Source organism: Giraffa tippelskirchi, chromosome 5, assembly GCF_054371585.1.
Source record: "Giraffa tippelskirchi isolate mGirTip1 chromosome 5, T2T-mGirTip1v1.2.pri, whole genome shotgun sequence".
Classification (NCBI taxonomy): domain Eukaryota; kingdom Metazoa; phylum Chordata; class Mammalia; order Artiodactyla; family Giraffidae; genus Giraffa; species Giraffa tippelskirchi.
Window position 1 is genome coordinate 150633036 of NC_137279.1, and position 19780 is coordinate 150652815.

Sequence of the window (19780 nt, forward strand, 5' to 3'; positions counted from 1 at the left end):
ACCTTAAATCTAACACTTGGCCTAGATCAAGGCAAGATAGGAAGAAAATTATCATAGAAAACCCATGATTCTGAGAATGATGAATATATAATCTCAGGTTCAAGAAGGGTATTAGGAAACACAGGAGATTTCTAGAGCAGCTGGGATCCAAATAATAAATGACTCTTAATAGCATAAAGGAAAAAGCTGGACAACGAAGATAATCTTATTTGATATGTTTAGCAAACGAGAAGGGTGATTTGTGAAGATTTGAGTAAGCAATAATAAAGTGAAACCTTTACAAACCATATTAAGGGGTTAGTGAAGTCAGTAGGAGCTTTGCCTTATTATCTGCAGAATGAAATAAGGGAAATTAATTTTCTGAGAGTATTAAGATCTCGATGTCTTACTTTCTAAGCTTAATATGACTCAAAAGATGAGAGCCTATTCAATGTTCTAGCCTTAAGGAAGAAAATAAGATTTTACAATGGAAAACAAAATCCTAATTTTAGGTAGGTCAAAAGAGCAGCAATTTTTTTTTTTTTTACTACATGGTATTTATCAATAGCTTTTGGAACATTTCAGGAATGTTTCCCTCCTAACTGCTTTATCATTTTGATCATGGCAAAGATTTATCTCTGTGTTATTCAACAATCAGAAGATAAAACTTTAAAAAAAAAATGTTCCCATAATTAGAAGGGAATATACAGTTTACTTTATGCATTGTTAATTTCACCAAAGTCCTTGGTAAATACATCTAATTCATTAAAGCACTTTGTAATGTTCAAAAGCTGTGCTGAAAAGCTAAATCAGGGTTAAGAGTAGGTAGAAGAAGGTGCAGGATACACCAGAAAAACTATCCCAATTCATCAATTTTTCTCTATGTGAAATGGGCATTTTAACCAACCATCAATTACTATATGTTGTAGATCTTAACCGCTGAAAATCACCGTAAAATCGCTACAAAGAGGGCTTCAATCCATGCAACATGGTGACGCGTTACCGTGTCTCAAGCTACATTAACGAGGGAAGGCAACCCACGGACTGCTGAGACTTATCCAAACATTTCCTAAAAATTCATCAGCTATAAGAACTCCTCTCACCTGCTCTGGATATCCGTCCATACTCCTTTGCCCTTTAGTTTGAATTAAGCACCGTCCAGGCTGAGGCCCCCGAGTGGCCTGTGAAGAGGGGATCTGAATGGGCAGTGGTGACTGGAATTGCTGGATGGTCACTTTGTTTATGTTTCCCTCGTATGGCTGCTGCTCCCGGCTACGATGCTGGAGGCTTTGGGAGCCCATCAAGGTCTGGATGTGGCTGCCTGCCTGTGGAGAAGATAATCTGTCAGAAGATTTGTTGTGTTGAAAGGATATGATTAAAGTAGAGGGGGGAAGAAAAGCACAGAGTCAGTAAAGTGGCATCATTTGGGCTTTCAGCCATGGCTGGAAAGGATAATGAAAAAACAGTAAGGGTCTGCCTACTGTGGTCTGTGAGAATGTTAATGTCAGAGCAAGGTCACATTAAATACATTCATAGTCATCTGATGGCTTATCAAAGGTAATTTTAACCCCCATTTTAAGGGAACAAAGTTCAGTCTGAAAAATTTCAAGAAGAAAAAGTCACAACTGAAAAAATAAAGAGGTGAACCATCTGGCATTTCATTTTGAATAATGGCAGGGAGAGAAATGTAATAGGTGAAACATTGGGGGAACTGATAGAAACTAATTCCTAATTCTGAATCAAAAGAATTGAATTCCATATTTGTCTTTATGCCACACATATGTATAGGAAGCTTGTTTTGGTGAGTATAATCGATATTTATTAATTTACTCTATTATTAAACCAAGAATACTTTTTTGGGAATCTTTAAATTCCATTAAAATTAATCACGTGAAATTCTTGTGTCTAGCCTGTAGAGGCACCAGTTATGCAAGTGGAGTGAAAGTCGTTCAGTCCTGTCGATTCTTTGTGATCCCATGAACTAAACAGTCCATGGACTTCACCAGGCCAGAATACCGGAGTGGGTAGCCGTTCCCTTCTCCAGGGGATCTTCCCAACCCAGGGACTGAACCAAGGTCTCCCGCATTGCAGGCGGATTCTTTACCAGCTGAGCCAGGAGGGAAGCCCAGTTATGCAAAGGTCTTTAAAATGAGCTCTGCAGGCAGATCTTAACATGAGCTTTCAGAGATTCATCAGTACCACATTTAAAGCAACAGCGATCATTTATCAATCCACGTGTGGTTGCTTTCCCGGGTAGCTCAGCTGGTAAAGAATCCACCTGCAATTCGGGAGACCCCAGTTTGATTCCTGGGTTGGGAAGATCCACTGGAGAAGGGATAGGTTACCCACTCCAGTATTCTTGGGGTTCCCTGGTGGCTTAGCTGGTAAAGAATCTGCCTGAAAAATGCGGGAGTCCTGGTTCGATCCCTGGGTTGGGAAGATCCCCTGGAGATGGGAATGTCTACCCACTCCAGTATTCTGGCCTGGAGAATTCCATGGACTGTATAGGCCTTGGGGTCACAAAGAGTTGGACACGACTGAGCAACTTTAACAAGGGTAGTTGCTAGAGGAGAAGGGGCATGGGAAAGTTTGGTCTCCAATCTTTACATGAAACAATATCTAATCCAGTTCCTTGTTAACTCCATTTTCTCACCTTCATTCTAGCATGGGTTTCTTGAGTCATCCTACCTGACATCTTTTCTTGCAAGGAGGCAGTTCTGTTTGTGAGTTGATAACCAGATCATGCCTTTTATTTATTGATTGATTGATTTGGCTGCACCAGGCATCTTGTGGGGACCTTAGTTCCCTAACCAGAGATCAAACCCATGCCCCCTGCAATGGAAGGGCAGAGTCCTAACCACTAGACCATCAGGGAAGTCCCCTAGAACATGCCTTTTAAAATTAAGTATGGTTTAACATGGAGGTCTAACTTGGGAAATGAATGTCATCCTTAATACTTTTGAAACTATATTTTAATGTTGTGCTTGGGACTACACTATCATTATGAAAGGATCTGAGGGATTACTTTCTGAATTCATTGTCTTTCTTATTGATGTTTTAAGCATAGGCAATTTGGAATTTAAAAGTAAATTTCACCTAAGAATTCATTAGTTATGAAAGTTTGTGAATTTTCCTGACTAATCAAGATTTTTGATTACTATAAAAAAGTCAGATTGGAGGAACAAGGAAAATTTATTTAACAAGTATTCAAGGAAAAGATGACTTCATTACTTTAAAATTCTTAAAGAAGAGCAACATAAGGGATATAAGGAGATGATAGTGATCATTGGAAAATCATTTGGAGAGGGAAGGCATGTTGTTTGATTTCAAACAACAGGTATTTCAGCTAAGAAAATATTAAAAATTACTATTTGGCAATATGTAAGGCAAAGTAAAATATCATTTGATTATATTTTAGATATCCAACTGATTGTCTTATCATGTACAATTTTTTTACATTCAAAAAAGTAAAGATAGTTCAGTCACGATAAATTGGAGAAAAAGATGCAAAAAGAAGTTTCAGGCACAATATCAAACACAGCACAATATCACAACAATTATACCAATACTGTCTAATGTAACCAGGGATCACAAAACTATGACATCATAAGCACAACTAAGATAAACTCATAATAGACAAATGTGTATTTCTCTAATATATCTCTTTCCTTCTCAGAAATCTAAAGGAAAGATGTCACAACTTTCTCATCCATTCTAGAAGACTCAACACACTTTTGGTCAAGTATTTCCTTTTTGCAAATTCCATTCTCTCGTACCTCCATGGAGTTTCATGTTCTCTTGTTAGGTAGGAGAGGAAAGCCATGATAAGCCCAGTATCACATTTTGAGCTACTGTACTCTGAATGAACTCACTGGCCTGCTGAGTTACTTAGAGAAAATGGTTTCCTGGACTTAGAGGAGCTGGAGATATAGGCTGACTAAGACTGACTGGCTTGACTTCTAAAAAATCAGTTGACTTTATATCCGCTTCTTGTCTCCATTGATGTAGTATCTATGGGTCTTCAGTTACTGCTTGAGCCAGTGGGAAAGAGGAAGACTAGCTGTTTAATTGAAAGTGACAGACAAGCAAAGAATTTTTATACCCCCCAAATTTAGAGCAGGAGGAGAAGGGGACGACAGAGGATGAGATGGTTGGATGGCATCAACGACTTGATGGACATGGGTTTGGGTAAACTCCGGAAGTTGGTGATGGACAGGGAGGCCTGGCGTGCTGTGATTCATGGGGTCGCAAAGAGTTGGACACGACTGAGCGACTGAATTGAACTGAACTGAAATTTAGAGGGGTCCAGAACATAGCTTGAGTCCCATGAGCATAATTCACATGAGATAATCAATAATGATTGCTTAGCCATAATTTCATTGATTAGAATATTCTGATAATGGTCTATTCCAGGGTAAAAAACTGTATGCTATAGTTTTAAAACATATTATAGCCTTTAAAATTATTTTTATGGTTTATTTTTTCCTTCTAATTGGAAAGTTTGAGCTTTAATTATGTTTTGATTTGAAACCTTTGAGGGCAAGCACCATACCATACTTAACATCGTTAATAACTGGCACTGTAACTTACATTTAATAAACAATGGCTACCATCCAAACACTACGTGCCAGACAATGTGCTAAAACTTACTTTATACATATTATCTCCTTTAACCCTTACAATAGTATTAAGGGATTAATTATTATTAGCTGTCATTATTTAATTTTACTGAGGAGGAAACTATGGCTTGGAGAGGTTAAGTAACTGTTCCAAGTAATTTGCACAACTGGGAAACTGGCTGGACCAGGATTTGAACCAAGGCTGACAATCAGAGTTCATGTTCTTAAATGCAAAATTATAGTGCAACAACCTTTTCCCCCAAATTGTGTCTCTCCCTCCAATAGTTGAACTATCAAATGAAAGGGAATCACAGAAAGGAACAAAAGTACCACGTTGTTGAGGAAGGGTATATCAAATTTCTTTAGCAGTTCTTTAATTTGCTAAAGAGCCATTCCTACTGTTTGAATTAGGTCTATTATCTGTTTTTAGATCCTATGTATGTGATGTAGAACTTTATACTTAAGCAAATAGGAGGATGCTCTGTGTATTTAGTAATCTTTTCATGATTATAAAATAATAATGCTCATGTTCTCAGATGGCTTGGCAAAACATAAAGTGGGCATGGAAGGAACATTCTGTAAAATGATTCTGCTCATATCAGCAGCAGTTCTTTCACCCTCTGTTGGGGCTACAGGGCACAATAAATGGGGATGGGTAAAGGCATCTATAGAAAGCAAAGAATTAACACTAAATTTTATGTGAAGTTCACCAAACATAAATGACACAACACATCTAATGGAACAATTATGGTGTGGAGGGACTAGAAAGAGGAAGTTTTTTTGACTAGCACAGAGGCTTGAGAAAAGTAATAAGGATGCTCATGAAGAAGTATAAAGGACGGATGAAAATGTAGAAAATGTCAAGAGACTGGATTTGTTCAAGTAGAGGGTTAGCTATGAGAACATTGACTCATACTGAAGGAGAATTTGAACATGAAGGTTTCTATAAAGGTTGAGTTGCACATTTTGAATGATAAAAAGAAATAGAGAAGATTTGACATTTGTTTTGAACTTTCCAGGGGAGGTTGAACAGAATAACATGTACTTGAGGAGAACAGTACGGAATATGATGTTTTCAAGTTGACCCAAAAACATACTGTCAAGGTTTACAGAGAAAAACTCCAAACGTCCCAAGGAAATATTTATGTCAAAGCCACAGGAAAAAAATGTGATTTGATACCAAATGGCACTGTTCATATGCAATTTGTCCCACAGCTCATTATTCTGTGGAAATCTGAAGTGTTTGGGGGTTTTGTATGATATAAAATAGATGATTTTTTTCACTACAACAAGTTGTGGTTCACACTATTTTCTTGGAAAAGACTGACAAGTGTATTACTCAATTTGGCTATCTGTTTTACTACTCATCTTGGCTCTTGGACCACTTGTAATTGCTTCCAAAAATTAAACACAGCCTCAAAGGATGACAATTTATGCCACTGAGAATATTCAAATGGATACAATTTATTGTCTAAAATTAAGTTCAAAAGAGTTATAAAGATATTTGGGAGCAATGTCAACAACACAGAAACATCTACAAGGAATAATTAAGCAACTGATTTCAAGGAAACAGCAGTACTCATTTAAATGAGTCGGTTTCAATAATTTTGTAAAACAACAACAAAACAGTTCTATCAGTTACTATCTATACCATATACTCTGCAGTACCTTTTTTAAAATTTTTACATGTAGGGTTAAGTGTTAGAAATCAGGACAATAGGATTTCTACTTCAAGTAGATGGAGTAGACACACTTTTCCCTATTCCCTCCATTAAGAACAATGAAAATCTCTGGACATTATAAATAAACAAATATAGGAAAACTCTGGAATGTAGACTGAAGAGGCTAAGGACCAACTAACAACATGGTGGTAAATTTCTCAGGTTTTATTTTTGTGTCATATATCCCAGACTAGAAGTTGAAAAAGTGGACACCCCCCAAATGCCAACTAGTATAGATGAGGAAAGCCCCAACAAAAGCCTATTCTCTCTAGCCAAAGGACAAGGAAAAAAGGGCATCCTAGCAAGACAGAAAACTTTTAGATAACAGTTGCTCTACTATAGCCAAGCACCATGGAAAGGACTGTGGTCCCACCATGACAATGCCAGCAAAGACCAAGTGGGAAGAGGAGACGTCTACCCTTATAAGGATTTAACAAAGCACAACACTTCTGCTGGGGTGGTGTCAGAGAAGGCCAAGTGAGGTGTTAGTGAATGCATTCTCACTGGCCAGTAGTAAGCCACTTGCCACCCAATGGTGTCAGCAGAGACCACGCAAGGAGCATGGACTCACATCCCAACCCAGCAGTAATGAGGCACTCATCTACCTTCACGTTAGGGTGGTTAGAGAGGTCTTAGTAGACAGTCAAGATTTTCTCCATCATTTAAGTACAACGAGGCTACTCCCACTTAGGTATCAGTGGAGACCTTCTGGGAGCCGGAACTTCAATCCCCTAACGACAATGAGGAGACTTTGCCTCAAGTGTCACTGGATTCTAAATGAAAAAATTGAACTTGTACCCCAACTTGGCCAAAATGAGGCAACTGGAGTGGTGTCAGAGAAGATTAGCTACAACAGATGATTTAAATATAATTTAGAGTTTTGCAACATAGTATGAAAATGTCTAGGTTTTAACCATACCAAGAACAAGGAAGATCTCAAACAATGAAAAAAAAAAAACCCACAATAGATACTAACACTGAGATGACAGAAATTAGAACTAGCTGACAAAGATTTTTAAGACAACAATAAAAAAATGCTTCAGTGATCAATTACATACATGCTTGAGACAAATAAAAGAACAGAAACCCACCAAAGGAGTATAATGTCTTAGTAAAGAAACAGAAGATGTAAAGAAGAAACACATGGAAATTTTACAGTTAGAAAATATAATAACTGAAAAGCTCTGTGTATGGGCTTAACATCAGAATGTAGAGAACAAAGAAAAAAAAAACAACTGAAAGGATGGAAATTATCCAGTCTGTAACAAAGAGAAAACACACAGAAAAAAAATGAACAGAGTCTCAGAGACTCTGTTCAAAGGTTCCAACACTAATATTGTCAAAACAGATGAGAAAGAAATCAGGCTGAAAAATTAAAAGAAATAATGGCAGAAAAATTCTGAAATTTGGGAAAAGAAAAGTCCTATAGATTTAAGAAGCAGAGAGAAATCCCATACAGGGTAAACACAAAGAAATCAATGCACAGACACAGGATAATTAAACTTCTGAAAACTAAAGAGAAGGAAAAACATCTCAAAAGCAGCTTGAGAAACATGACATTCTTACCTATAGAGGAAAAACAATTTGAATTACACTGGATATCTCATCAAAGACCATGGAGGACAAAAGAAAGTGCCACAATATTTTTCAGTTGCTGAAGAAAAAGAACTGTCAACTCAACATCCTACACTCCTGAAAAATATTCTTCAGCAATCAAAGAAAAACTGAAATATTCTCAGATGAGGAAAATGAGGAGAATTTGTCACCACTAGATTATCCTAAAATAATGGTTAAAGGAATTTTCTAAACAAAAAAGTGATAAAAGAAGAAACCTGGAACATTAGGAAAGGAAAAAGAACATGACAAGCAAATATATGGGTAAATAAAATGAGCTTTCTTTCTCTTCTTGAATTTTCAAAATTATGTTTGATGATGAAGTAAAATGATGGTACTGAGGCAATTCTAAATGTATGTAGAGGAAATATTTAAGGCAATTGTAAGTAGAGGAGGGTGAAGGGACATAAAAGAGGCAAGGTTTCTTACCTACTTCACTTGAGCTGCTAAATGATGATGCTAATGGACTATTGTAAGTTATGTTTGCAGAATGCAATACCAAGAACAATCACTAAAAAAGCTACACAAAAAGGCATACTAAAAACACTGTAGATAAATAAAAATTAAATTCTAAAAAATATTCAAATAACTCAGAAGAAGAAGGAAAAAGAAAACAGAGAAGCACTAAAAGAGAACAAACAGAAAGCAAAAACTTAAATTAAAACTTAAACCTTAATGTGTCAAGTTAAATGCAAAGATATTAAATATGCAAATTAGAAGACAGATCTTGGAAGGGTAGATTAAAAAACATTACTCAATTATATGCAGACTATAAGAAATAACTTCAAATATAATGACATAGGCAGGTAGATATTAAAAGGGTTGAAAGTAAATGTCATGCAAGTATGAATTAATGGAAATGAGATGTGGCTGCATTAATACCAGATAAGGTATATATCAGAACAAAGAAAATACACTAGGAATAGAGAGGAATCTTATGTGATGAAAGAAGAGTCAATAGACCAAGGAAACATAGCAATCCTAAATGTATACACAACAAAAAAAACAGAGGTGCAAAGGTGTAAAACAAAATTGATGAACTAAGAAAATAGACATTCATTATTGTTACAGTTGGAAATTTCAACATGCTTCTCTCAATAACTGATAGAAGAACTAGACTGAAAATTATGAAGAAAAAGAAAAATTCAACAATATATCAACCAACCAGATCTAATCATCAGTTATAAACATTCTTCCTGATAGGAGCATGATACACATTCTTTTCAAATTCCCACAGTATATTCACTGAGATAGACTATATCCTGATTTGGAAAACAAATTGCAACAAATTTAAAAGAGCTGAAATTACACAAAATGTGTTCTCCAATCACAATAAATCAAACTAGGAATGAATGATAGAAAGATAAAAAGAAAATATTTAAACACTTGGTAGCTAAAAATGTAGTTCTAAATAACTCATGGATCAAAGAAGAAGTCTCAGGGGAAATAAAATATTGGACTGAATGTAAATGAAAATTCGTGAAACAAAGCTAAAGTGCATATACTAGAAAAGAAAACACTTTAAGTCAATAATTGAGATACTACCTCAATAGCTTATAAAAATAGGAGTCAAATTAACCAAAGCAAGCAGAAGGAAATATTAAAAGCATAGAAATTAATGGAACTTAAAATTAACTACAAAATAAAATAAATAGATGTTTTTTAAAAGATCAATAAAATTGACATACATCTAGCAAGATTGAAAAAGAAAAAAAAAGACAAATTACCATAATCAGGAATGAAGGGGATATCACTACAGACTCTGCAGATATCATGAAGATAATACAGTAACACTACAAATAACTCTACAAAAAATTTGACAAATCATATGAAATGGACCACTTTCTTTTTTTTTTTAATGTCTATACTTTTTGTAAAAAATTTTAATTGGAGGTTAATTACTTTACAATATTGTGGTGGTTTTTGCCATACGTTCACGAATCAGCCATAGGTGTACATGTGTTCATAACTCACACGATATAGATTAAATAATTTGAATAGCCCTGAATCTATCAAGGTTAGCACCGGTAATTTAAAAATTCCCAGGAAAAAAATCTCTAGGCCCATATCGTTATACTGGATAATGTTATGTGATGAATCTTATTTATTCTATCAAATGTGTAAATAAGAGTTAACAGTAATTCTATACATTATGTTCCAGATAACAGAAGAGGAGGAAAAGCTTCCCATTTTATGAACAAACCACAAAAGGACAGTACAAACAAACAAAAAGCAGAATGAAAAAAGAAAGGAAGAAAGAAAAAGAAAACTATAGACCAATATCCTTTAGAATACAGATGCAAAAAATCCATAACAAAACAATGGCAAAATAGAATTAAGCAATATATAGAAAGAATTAAACATCATGACTACATGGGGTTTATTTGAATAATAAAAAGCTCACTCAATATTTGAAAATCAACCAATGCATCATATTAATGGCTACAGAAGAAAAATCATGTGATCATATCAAAGGAAGCAGAATAAGCTTGTTGTGAAGATGAGTGTATTTATGTCAAGCACCTTAGTACCATACCTAATATACTGTAGATACTATTTCATGATTATGATAACCAAACTATCTTATTTTATTTCTGTTCAGCTAGGGGTAATTTTGATGCCAAAAATCTATGTTCTCTCATTTGTGTGTTAGAGGACAAACTCGTACAAAGTCATGGAAGGGAGCCCTGAAGGTTGAAAGAGAGGTGGCAGGAGGTTGTGTCTCTTGCCCTCAGGACATGGTGACAGCGCATTCTGCTGACACAATGCAGTATTATGTGGAGGATTAAAATCTGCTGGACTTAAATTTTTAGAGTCGAATACTGGTGGTATACTCCAGTACTTCAAATGACAGATAAAAAGGTGAGGCAAAAGGGCCTTTCCTTTCAGTTCATAAGCCTTAGGATGGCAGCTGACTGATATGGCTTATTGAATCTCTATAAGCATATTCTTCTGTGATTAAAGGTCAACTTACAAAACACAGCTCTGTAATTGGAAATTATTAACCACAATAAAAAAAAAAGAGGATCCATAATAGTAAAAGTGATGAAATTAGAGCTAAGTCAACACTTTCGACCTAAAATTTGTTCTATGATGATGTTGACTTTAACATGCCTGAAATAAATGAACAGGAAGATGTTAGCAATAACAGTAAAAGTTTGATAATCATTTATTTCACCCTTAAGATTTCTAGGAACCTATAGGTGATGGACCTAACCTAGAAGCAGAAGATATTAAGAAGAGGTGGCAAGAATACACAGAAGAACTATACAAAAAAGATCTTCATGACCCAGATAATCACAATGGTGTGATCACTCACCTAGAGCCAGACATCCTGGAATGTGAAGTCAAGTGGGCCTTAGGAACCATCACTACAAACAAAGCTAGTGGAGGTGATGGAATTCCAGTTGAGCTATTTCAAATCCTAAAAGATGATGCTGTAAAAGTGCTGCACTCAATATACCAGCAAATTTGGAAAACTCAGCAGTGGCTACAGGACTGGAAAAGTCAGTTTTCATTCCAATCCTAAAGAAAGGCAATGCCAAAGAATGCTCAAACTACCGCACAATTGCACTCATCTTACATGCAAGTAAAGAAATGCTCAAAATTCTCCAAGCCAGGCTTCAACAATACGTGAACCATGAACTTCCAGATGTTAAAGCTGGTTTTAGAAAAGGCAGAGGAACCAGAGATCAAATTGCCAACATCTGCTGGATCATCAAAAAAGCAAGAGAGTTCCAGGAAAACATTTATTTCTGCTTTATTGACTATGCCAAAGCCTTTGACTGTGTGGATCACAATACACTGCAGAAAATTCTTCAAGAGATGTGCATACCAGACCACCTGACCTGCCTCTTGAGAAGCCTGTATGCAGGTCAGGAAGCAACAGTTAGAACTGGACATGGAACAGCAGACTGTTTCCAAATAGGAAAAGGAGTACATCAAGGCTGTATATTGTCACCGTGTTTATTTAACTTATATGCAGAGTACTTCATGAGAAATGCTGGGCTGGAGGAAGCACAAGCTGGAATCAAGATTGCTGGGAGAAATATCAATAACCTCAGATATGCGGATGACACCACCCTTATGGCAGAAAGTGAAGAAGAACTAAAGAGCCTCTTGATGAAAGTGAAAGAGGACAGTGAAAAAGTTGGCTTAAAGAAAACATTCAGAAAACTAACATCATGGCATCTGGTCCCATCACTTCATGGCAAATAGATGGGAAACAGTGCAAACAGTGGCAAATTTTATTTTTTTGGGCTCCAAAATCACTGCAGCTGGTGACTGCAGCCATGAATTTAAAAGACGCTTACTTCTCGGAAGAAAAGTTATGACCAAGCTAGACAGCATATTAAAAAGCAGAGACATTACTTTGCCAATAAAATTCCATCTAGTCAAGGCTATGATTTTTCCAGTAGTCATGTATGGCTGTGAGATTTGGACCATAAAGAAAGCTGAGCGCCGAAGAATTGATGCTTTTGAACTGTGGTGTTGGAGAAGACTCTTGAGAGTCCCTTGGATTGCAAGGAGATCCAATCAGTCCATCCTAAAGGAAATCAGTCCTGAATATTCATTGGAAGGACTGATGTTGAAGCTGAACCTCCAATACTTTGGCCACCTGATGGCGAAGAGCTGACTCATTTGAAGAGACCCTGATGCTAGGAAAGATTGAAGGCAAGAGGAGAATGAGACGACAGAGGATGAGATGGTTGGATAGTATCACCGACTCAATGGACATAAGTTTGAGTAAGCTCCGGGAGTTGGTGATGGACAGGGAGGCCTGGCATGCTGCGGTCCGTGGGGTCGCAAAGAGTTGGATACGAGTGAGCGACCGAACTGAACTGTTAGGTAGTGGAGTAATCAGATAAAAATCAAATGGCACGAAATGGAATCTTATCATTTTGATAGTCTCTATTGGGTAGCAATCCTTAATCACCTGCCAGTTATCACGTTGTTTAGGTCTTCAAACTACATATTCAATCACAGACATTTTCATTGCAATGTATCAATTTCACATTTTCTTTTTGCTCTTAAATTTCTTCTGAAATGAAGATAGTATAAATATTATTGTTATCTCCATTTTTGAAGTCAACTGTTTGTTTTAAGGGACGAACATTAAGAATTGATGAAAAAAGTAGTTTTAATCTTCCACTGTTTCTATTGCTATAATCTGTGACGAATTTTTTTACCTCTCATTTAAGAACCATTTGATAGACACTCTTTGGGCTTTCACTTTTATTAAGGAAGTAATTTAGAATCAGTCTGGATGAGAACATTCTCCAGATTTTATGACAGTGATGTCCCTTACTGTTGGATACAGCTATATTTTTTTGCACTGGCATTAGGAGATAAAGTAATGTGCTTTATAAGTTAAAGAATTAATGCTGTATTAAGTAAGAAAGTCTAATACAAAAAAAACTGTGGAACTACCAATACTTTATTCACCTGTCACTATTCCTGTAAGTTAGACAAGAAATTTTCCATTGACATTTCTACAACTTCCTACCTGCATTATTTTTGAGAACAAATTTAATTGTGTAATAGAAGTAGAATAGGTTTTAAATAAACCTATGACTGAAATAATACTAAAGTTAACTGATTAAAATATATCATCCTGGCTGTTCAGATTAACAAAAGAAGTATTTGAAATGGATCATTAAACAGAGGAATTATTTCATTGATTTCTTCAAGCTTTTCTTCCTGATTCAGCTACTAAGTGTGTGAAACTGCCTCTGAAGGACCCCATTTTCATGGAAATTTTGACTTCCTACCAGCCATGTACTCTTACTTTGGCAATTAATTCTCATTTAGCAAGGAAGTCTTTATATATTTTCAGCCTTCTCTCTCATATAAATAATTACCAATTATAGGGAGATTTGAATCTAACTGGATACATTCATTCTTATTCCTCTAGTATAGCAAAAGGCATGGCTGCATAGACTCACTGGAACAGGTAACATGATAATCAATTAATGACGTTGTTTTAAAAGTGTACATTCAGTTCATCTGAATAATAGTTCTGATCCTAGTAGCCTGAAAGAAGTGCAGTTTAAAATTCTCAAGGCTAAATTTGAACCCTTAGTTTATAATTCCTATAATCATTCTTTGGATTATTTGACATATTTTAATTTGTAGAACTTTAAACAGTGCATTTTTATCCTATTCTAGAACAATAATATATTTATTCCATAAAGACCATGCTGAGGCTAGCCTAATAGAGACAGAAGCATGTATTTGTTAGGGAGGGGGAATTAGTGGATATTTCTTAATATATAGTCACTAAATATAAGCCTCAAGAATTTCAGTGAGCTCTCAACAGGTGTTTGATGTATGCTCGGTCACTCAGGCATGTCTAACTCTTTGCGACCCCATGGACTATCGCCCACCAGGCTCCTCTCTCCATGGTATTTTCCTGGCAAGAATACTGGAGTGGGTTGTCATTTTTCTCCTCCAGGGGATCATTCTGACTGAGGAATCAAATCTGCCTTTCCTACATTTCCACTGAGCCGTCTGGTGTTTAATGTATGCTTAAAAATATCATCAATAGTTGATCCTTAACCACAAAAGTCTTATAAGATATAATTTTCACCTACTTACTTCTATTCTTAACCCTTCCTAATCTGTGATAATTATGACAGCCCTTCAGGCAACTGATGCGTTTGGAACTGTTGCTTAAAACTCCTTTTTTAACCGACGTGTGAAATTAAGGTGTGAATACATGCTATTCACACAGATATTCAGTTCTAGATTATTTCTGAAAACCCAAACTCCAAGAAAAGTAGAGTTGTGTTATCATAGATCTAGAGAGCCATATTCAAATTTCTGTTAGGAATAGAGGTTCTTTTTCATTTGGACCCATTTGGTATCTTGCCATGGTTACACTTTCCTTTTTAAACTTAAGTTCCTGGGAAAAAGTGGCTTTTGGTCAAGAGAACAATTCTGAATATATCTGTGTAAGAAATGTCACTCTGGGGGCAACAGATAGGTCAAAAAATTTTTGTTTATCTGCTTTTAATAATTAAAGAAATCTATAATTGTCAATAAAGGGCAGAAATGGTATGGACCTGACAGAAACAGAAGATATTAAGAAGAGGTGGCAAGAATACACAGAAGAACTATACAAAAAAGATCTTCATGACCCAGATAATCACGATGGTGTGATCCTCATCTTGAGCCAGACATCCTGGAATGTGAAGTTAAGTGGGCCTTAGGAAGCATCACTATGAACAAAGCTAGTGGAGGTGATGGAATTCCAGTTGAGCTATTTCGAATACTAACAGATGACGCTGTGAAAGTGCTGCACTCAATATGCCAGCAAATTTGGAAAACTCAGCAGTGGCCACAGGACTGGAAAAGGTCAGTTTTCATTCCAATTACAAAGAAAGGTAATGCCAAAGAATGCTCAAATTTGGAACAATTGCACTCATCTCACACACTAGTAAAGTAATGCTTAAGATTCTCCAAGACAGGCTTCAGCAATACACGAACCGTGAACTTCCAGATGTTCAAGCTGGCTTTAGAAAAGGCAGGGGAACCAGAGATCAAATTGCCAACATCTGATGGATCATCGAAAAAGCAAGAGAGTTCCAGGAAAACGTCTACCTCTGCTTTATTGACTGTGTCAAAGCCATTGACTATGTGGATAACAATAAACTGGAAAATTCTTCAAGAGATGTGCATACCAGATCAACTGACCTGCCTCCTGAGAAACCTGTATGCAGGTCAGGAAGCAAGTTAGAACTGGACATGGAACAACAGACTGGTTCCAAATAGGAAAAGGAGTACGTCAAGGCTGTATATTGTCACCCTGCTTGTTTAACTTATATGCAGAATACTTCATGAGAAATGCTGGGCTGGAGGAAGCACAAGCTGGAATCAAGATCGCTGGGAGAAATATCGGTAACCTCAGATATGCAGATGACACCACCCTTATGGCAGAAAGTGAAGAAGAACTAAAGAGCCTCCTGATGAAAGTGAAAGAGGAGAGTGAAAAAGTTGGCTTAAAGCTCAACATTCAGAAAACTAACATCATGGGATCCAGTCCCATCACTTCATGGCAGATACATGGGGAAACAGTGGAAACCGCGGCTGACTTTATTTTTCTGGGCTCCAAAATCACTGCAGATGGTGATTGCAACAATGAAATTAAAAGACGCTTACTCCTTGGAAGGAAAGTTATGACCAACCTAGACAGCATATTTAAAAGCAGAGACATTATTTTGCCAACAAAGGTCCGTCTAGTCAAGGCTATCGTTTTCCAGTGGTCATGTATGGATGTGAGAGTTTGACTAGAAAGAAATCTGAGCGCCGAAGAATTGATGCTTTTGAACTGTGGTGTTGGAGAAGACTCTTGAGCATCCCTTGGACTCCAAGCAGATTCACCCAGTCCATCCTAAAGGAGATCAGTCCTGGGTGTTCGTTGGAAGGACTGATGTTGAAGCTGAAATTCCAATCCTTTGGCCACCTGATGCGAAGAGCTGACTTATTTGAAAAGACCCTGAGGCTGGGAAAGATTGAGGGCAGGAGGAGAAGGGGACGACAGAGGATGAGATGGTTGGATGGCATCATCGACTTGATGGACATGGGTTTGGGTGGACTCTGGGAGTTGGTGATGGACAGGGAGGCTTGGCGTGCTGCGGTTCACGGGGTCGCAAAGAGTCGGACACGACTGAGAGACTGAACTGAACTGAACTGATAATTGTATGACTTCATCAATCTACCCTTTCACTGACTCTCTTCTCATTTTGGTGGCAGAGCTTACTGACAGCCAATGTATTCAACTGCTATTTTTTCTAGAAGTCCAGAAGCCTCAGTATAAGTGATACCAACATGAGTATGAGTGACAAGAAGAGGATGGTTGAAGGAAGCAAAGAGAATCTCAACCTACCAACTGACTCAAAAAGATCTCCTTTCCGACTCCCCAGTGAGCTCATTGGGGCTCACAATGACTCTATATAAGAATTCCAATCTGTTGCTGAGTTTCTGTGATGACTGAGTCTACCAGATGACCAAATCTACCAGAAGAAAAATATACTCCAACCAGTGCAAAATTTGCTTCTGTCAGAGGAGAAAAATGAGGCTTGGGAAAGAAACAGAAAAGAGGAAGCCAGAATTGTGCTTGGCATTACTCACAGTAATAGAGAACATTGTTTTCATTTGCTTATGGACTGATGAAGTCAAGACATTACTCCTGGGTATTCTTCAAAGTTAATAATGTATATTGCTTTAGGGGGGAAAAAATACAAAGCCTCAGGCAGAACTTACACTACTTGACACATTTCTTTCTGTACAAAAGGAGAGTTTAGCTATAGCATTAACATTCACTAAAGTTTCAGAATTTTTTAAATTTCAATTTTACTTTAAACTAGAACAGATACTCTTGACTCTTATGTTTGTGACAGAAATAGGAAGCATTTCTATTTCCCTGTCTCTTATCTCTCCTATGTAAGGTTTACTCAGTTGATTTTCCTATCTGCTTCATCCACATCTGTCTCGCTCTCTTATAGCCTCAAAATTTATTCTACATACTGCCATCCTTATGTTTTCCAATATTTAAATCTTCACTTCTCTTTCTTATCTATTCCAGACTTTCTCTATTTCTATGTACGTGAGCTACATCCACCCTCCACCCCTACCCCACTTCCTGCCTTTGATATAAAGGATTCCAACAGCAACATTGCCCACTCTCAGCTAAACTGATAAAGCCAGGAACTGTGGTTGCGTTTATTTCAGTTCTATATTTATATAGACTACTGATAGCAATATCTGTTTTTAAAGGCAAAAGTTTTGGAGAAAATTACTTTTCAATGACTACAACTTTAAAGATTATATATTTTAGATAAGATTTTTTATGTGTGTGTGTGTGTTTTTCACTCAGTCATGTCTGACTCTTTGTGATCCCATGGACAATAGCCTGCCAGGCTCCTCTGTCCATGGAGTTTTTCAGGCAAGGATACTGGAGTGGGTTGCCATTTCCTTCCCCAGGGGACATTCCCAACCCAGGGATTGAACCCAGGTCTCCTGCAATGCAGGAGACAGATGCTTTACCATCTGATCTACTAGGGAAGCCCCAAGACTTTTTATAGCACAGCAATAAAATTATTTTATTTAAATTACTAAATGTATGGGTGAAGTTGATTTTCTTTTAAACATCTACTTCTTATTTAAAAAAATGACATAAATCTATTTTTACCCTGTGAAAAATTCTACAACAGACGGATTTTCATTACGAAGTGAAAAATTAATCCCAGTAGTAATTTGATTTGGTTGTTTTAAACACAGACAATGATGTGGTTGCATGGTATTCAACAGTAAAACAATTTAAGATTTTCAAAATATATTTTAGACATTTTCTAAATAAGTATAAAAAGAAACATACGTTATACTAAGTAAAATGCATTATACTAAGAAATATGACAAATGGCACGATTATAATAAGGAGTGAATATTAATGAATTAAACAAATTTTAATATTAATACTTTATACAGTCTGAAAAGCAAAAATTCTGATTTGGGGGTCTATGAAAGAAAGGATTAAAAGAACACAAAAATGACCAAACCTCGCATAAGTGAAAGTGAAAGTGGCTCAGTCGTGTCCGACTCTTTGAAACCCATGGACTATACAGTCCGTGGAGTTCTCCAGGCCAGAATACTGGAGTAGATAGCCTTTCCCTTCTCCAGGGGATCTTCCCAACCCAGGGATCGAACCCAGGGATTGAATCGCCTGGCTGATTCTTTACCAGCTGGGCCACAAGGGAAGCCTAAACCCCACATTATTTCTTTCAAATTTCTTTTAGTTTCTTCTAATGAGTTTCTGGGCATGCCTCAGAGATGATGAGCATCTGGAAATCTTGAAGCTCTGAATGGTTGAGCAGGCATTGTAGATTTGGGAAAAGCATGCACAAGCTCAACTGAACTCATCTGTGAGCCAAGACTTAATTAGCTGCATTTTTATACCTTTTTCTTCAATTATGTTCATCCTGATGTTGACCTTGAAATCCAGCTTTATTACTCTAACTGCCAAGTCATTATGCCCTTAGAACAAAAGACACTTGAAAGTGGGCAGATTCACTAATTCTGCAAGAGATTTGAATGTCTAGTCTTTACATATTAATAACTTTCAGATTTAATATCACTGAAATTTTAAAGTTTCTTGGTTTACTCTTTCAAGAAGTGAAATAATTTAAGTTTCATTTGTTTTAAAGAATGCTTCTGCAATGCAGGAGACCTGAATTCAATCCCTGGGTCAGGAAGATCCCTTAGAGTAGGAAATGGCAACCCACTCCAGTGTTCTTGCTGGGAAAATCTCATGCACAGAGGAGCCTGTCGAGCTATAGTCCATCGGGTCACAAAGAGTCGGACAGGACTGAGCATGCATGTGTGTGATCTTGGCAAGTGACTTAACCTAAACTCCAAGTCTCTAACTGAGAAAGTCTAAACTCAGTTTCTTCTTTCATTAAAGTGGACAAAAATAATAGTGCTTACCTCATATGATTGCTGTGAGGATAAGATGAACAAATACATTCAGGTATTTAGCACAATGCCTGACATGGTACCTCATAGCTCTTCCCAAGGTGACTGCAATATAATCCGACAGACTGAAGCAGTAAAAGCAATGACGTGATACGACGACTAAAATACAAATACTCCTTCTGAGAGCACTGTTGTTTTCAGTCACCACCAAAGTTTTCAACTAATTCTCAAAGTGCTCAAGTAGTACTGCCTGGAATTCGAGGAGTGGGGGTGGATTTACCTCACTGTGACATCTTCTAGCAGTGATTCACAGACTTTTTGAAATAATGGATATCAGAATTTAAGATTTTGGAGACTGACATAGCAAGAGAGAAT

The 19780-nt window shown here is 36.8% G+C and overlaps 1 protein-coding gene across 1 annotated transcript in view; it reads right to left on the reverse strand.

Annotated features, from left to right (window-relative positions):
• The window catches only part of LRRC7 (leucine rich repeat containing 7), a 574473-nt gene that overhangs the window by 51634 nt on the left and 503059 nt on the right, over positions 1 to 19780 (reverse strand). Inside the window, exon 24 of the mRNA XM_081490660.1 lies at positions 1083 to 1304. Within this exon, the coding sequence (XP_081346786.1) occupies positions 1083 to 1304 (222 nt within the window). The remainder of the gene's footprint in view (positions 1 to 1082; positions 1305 to 19780) is intronic.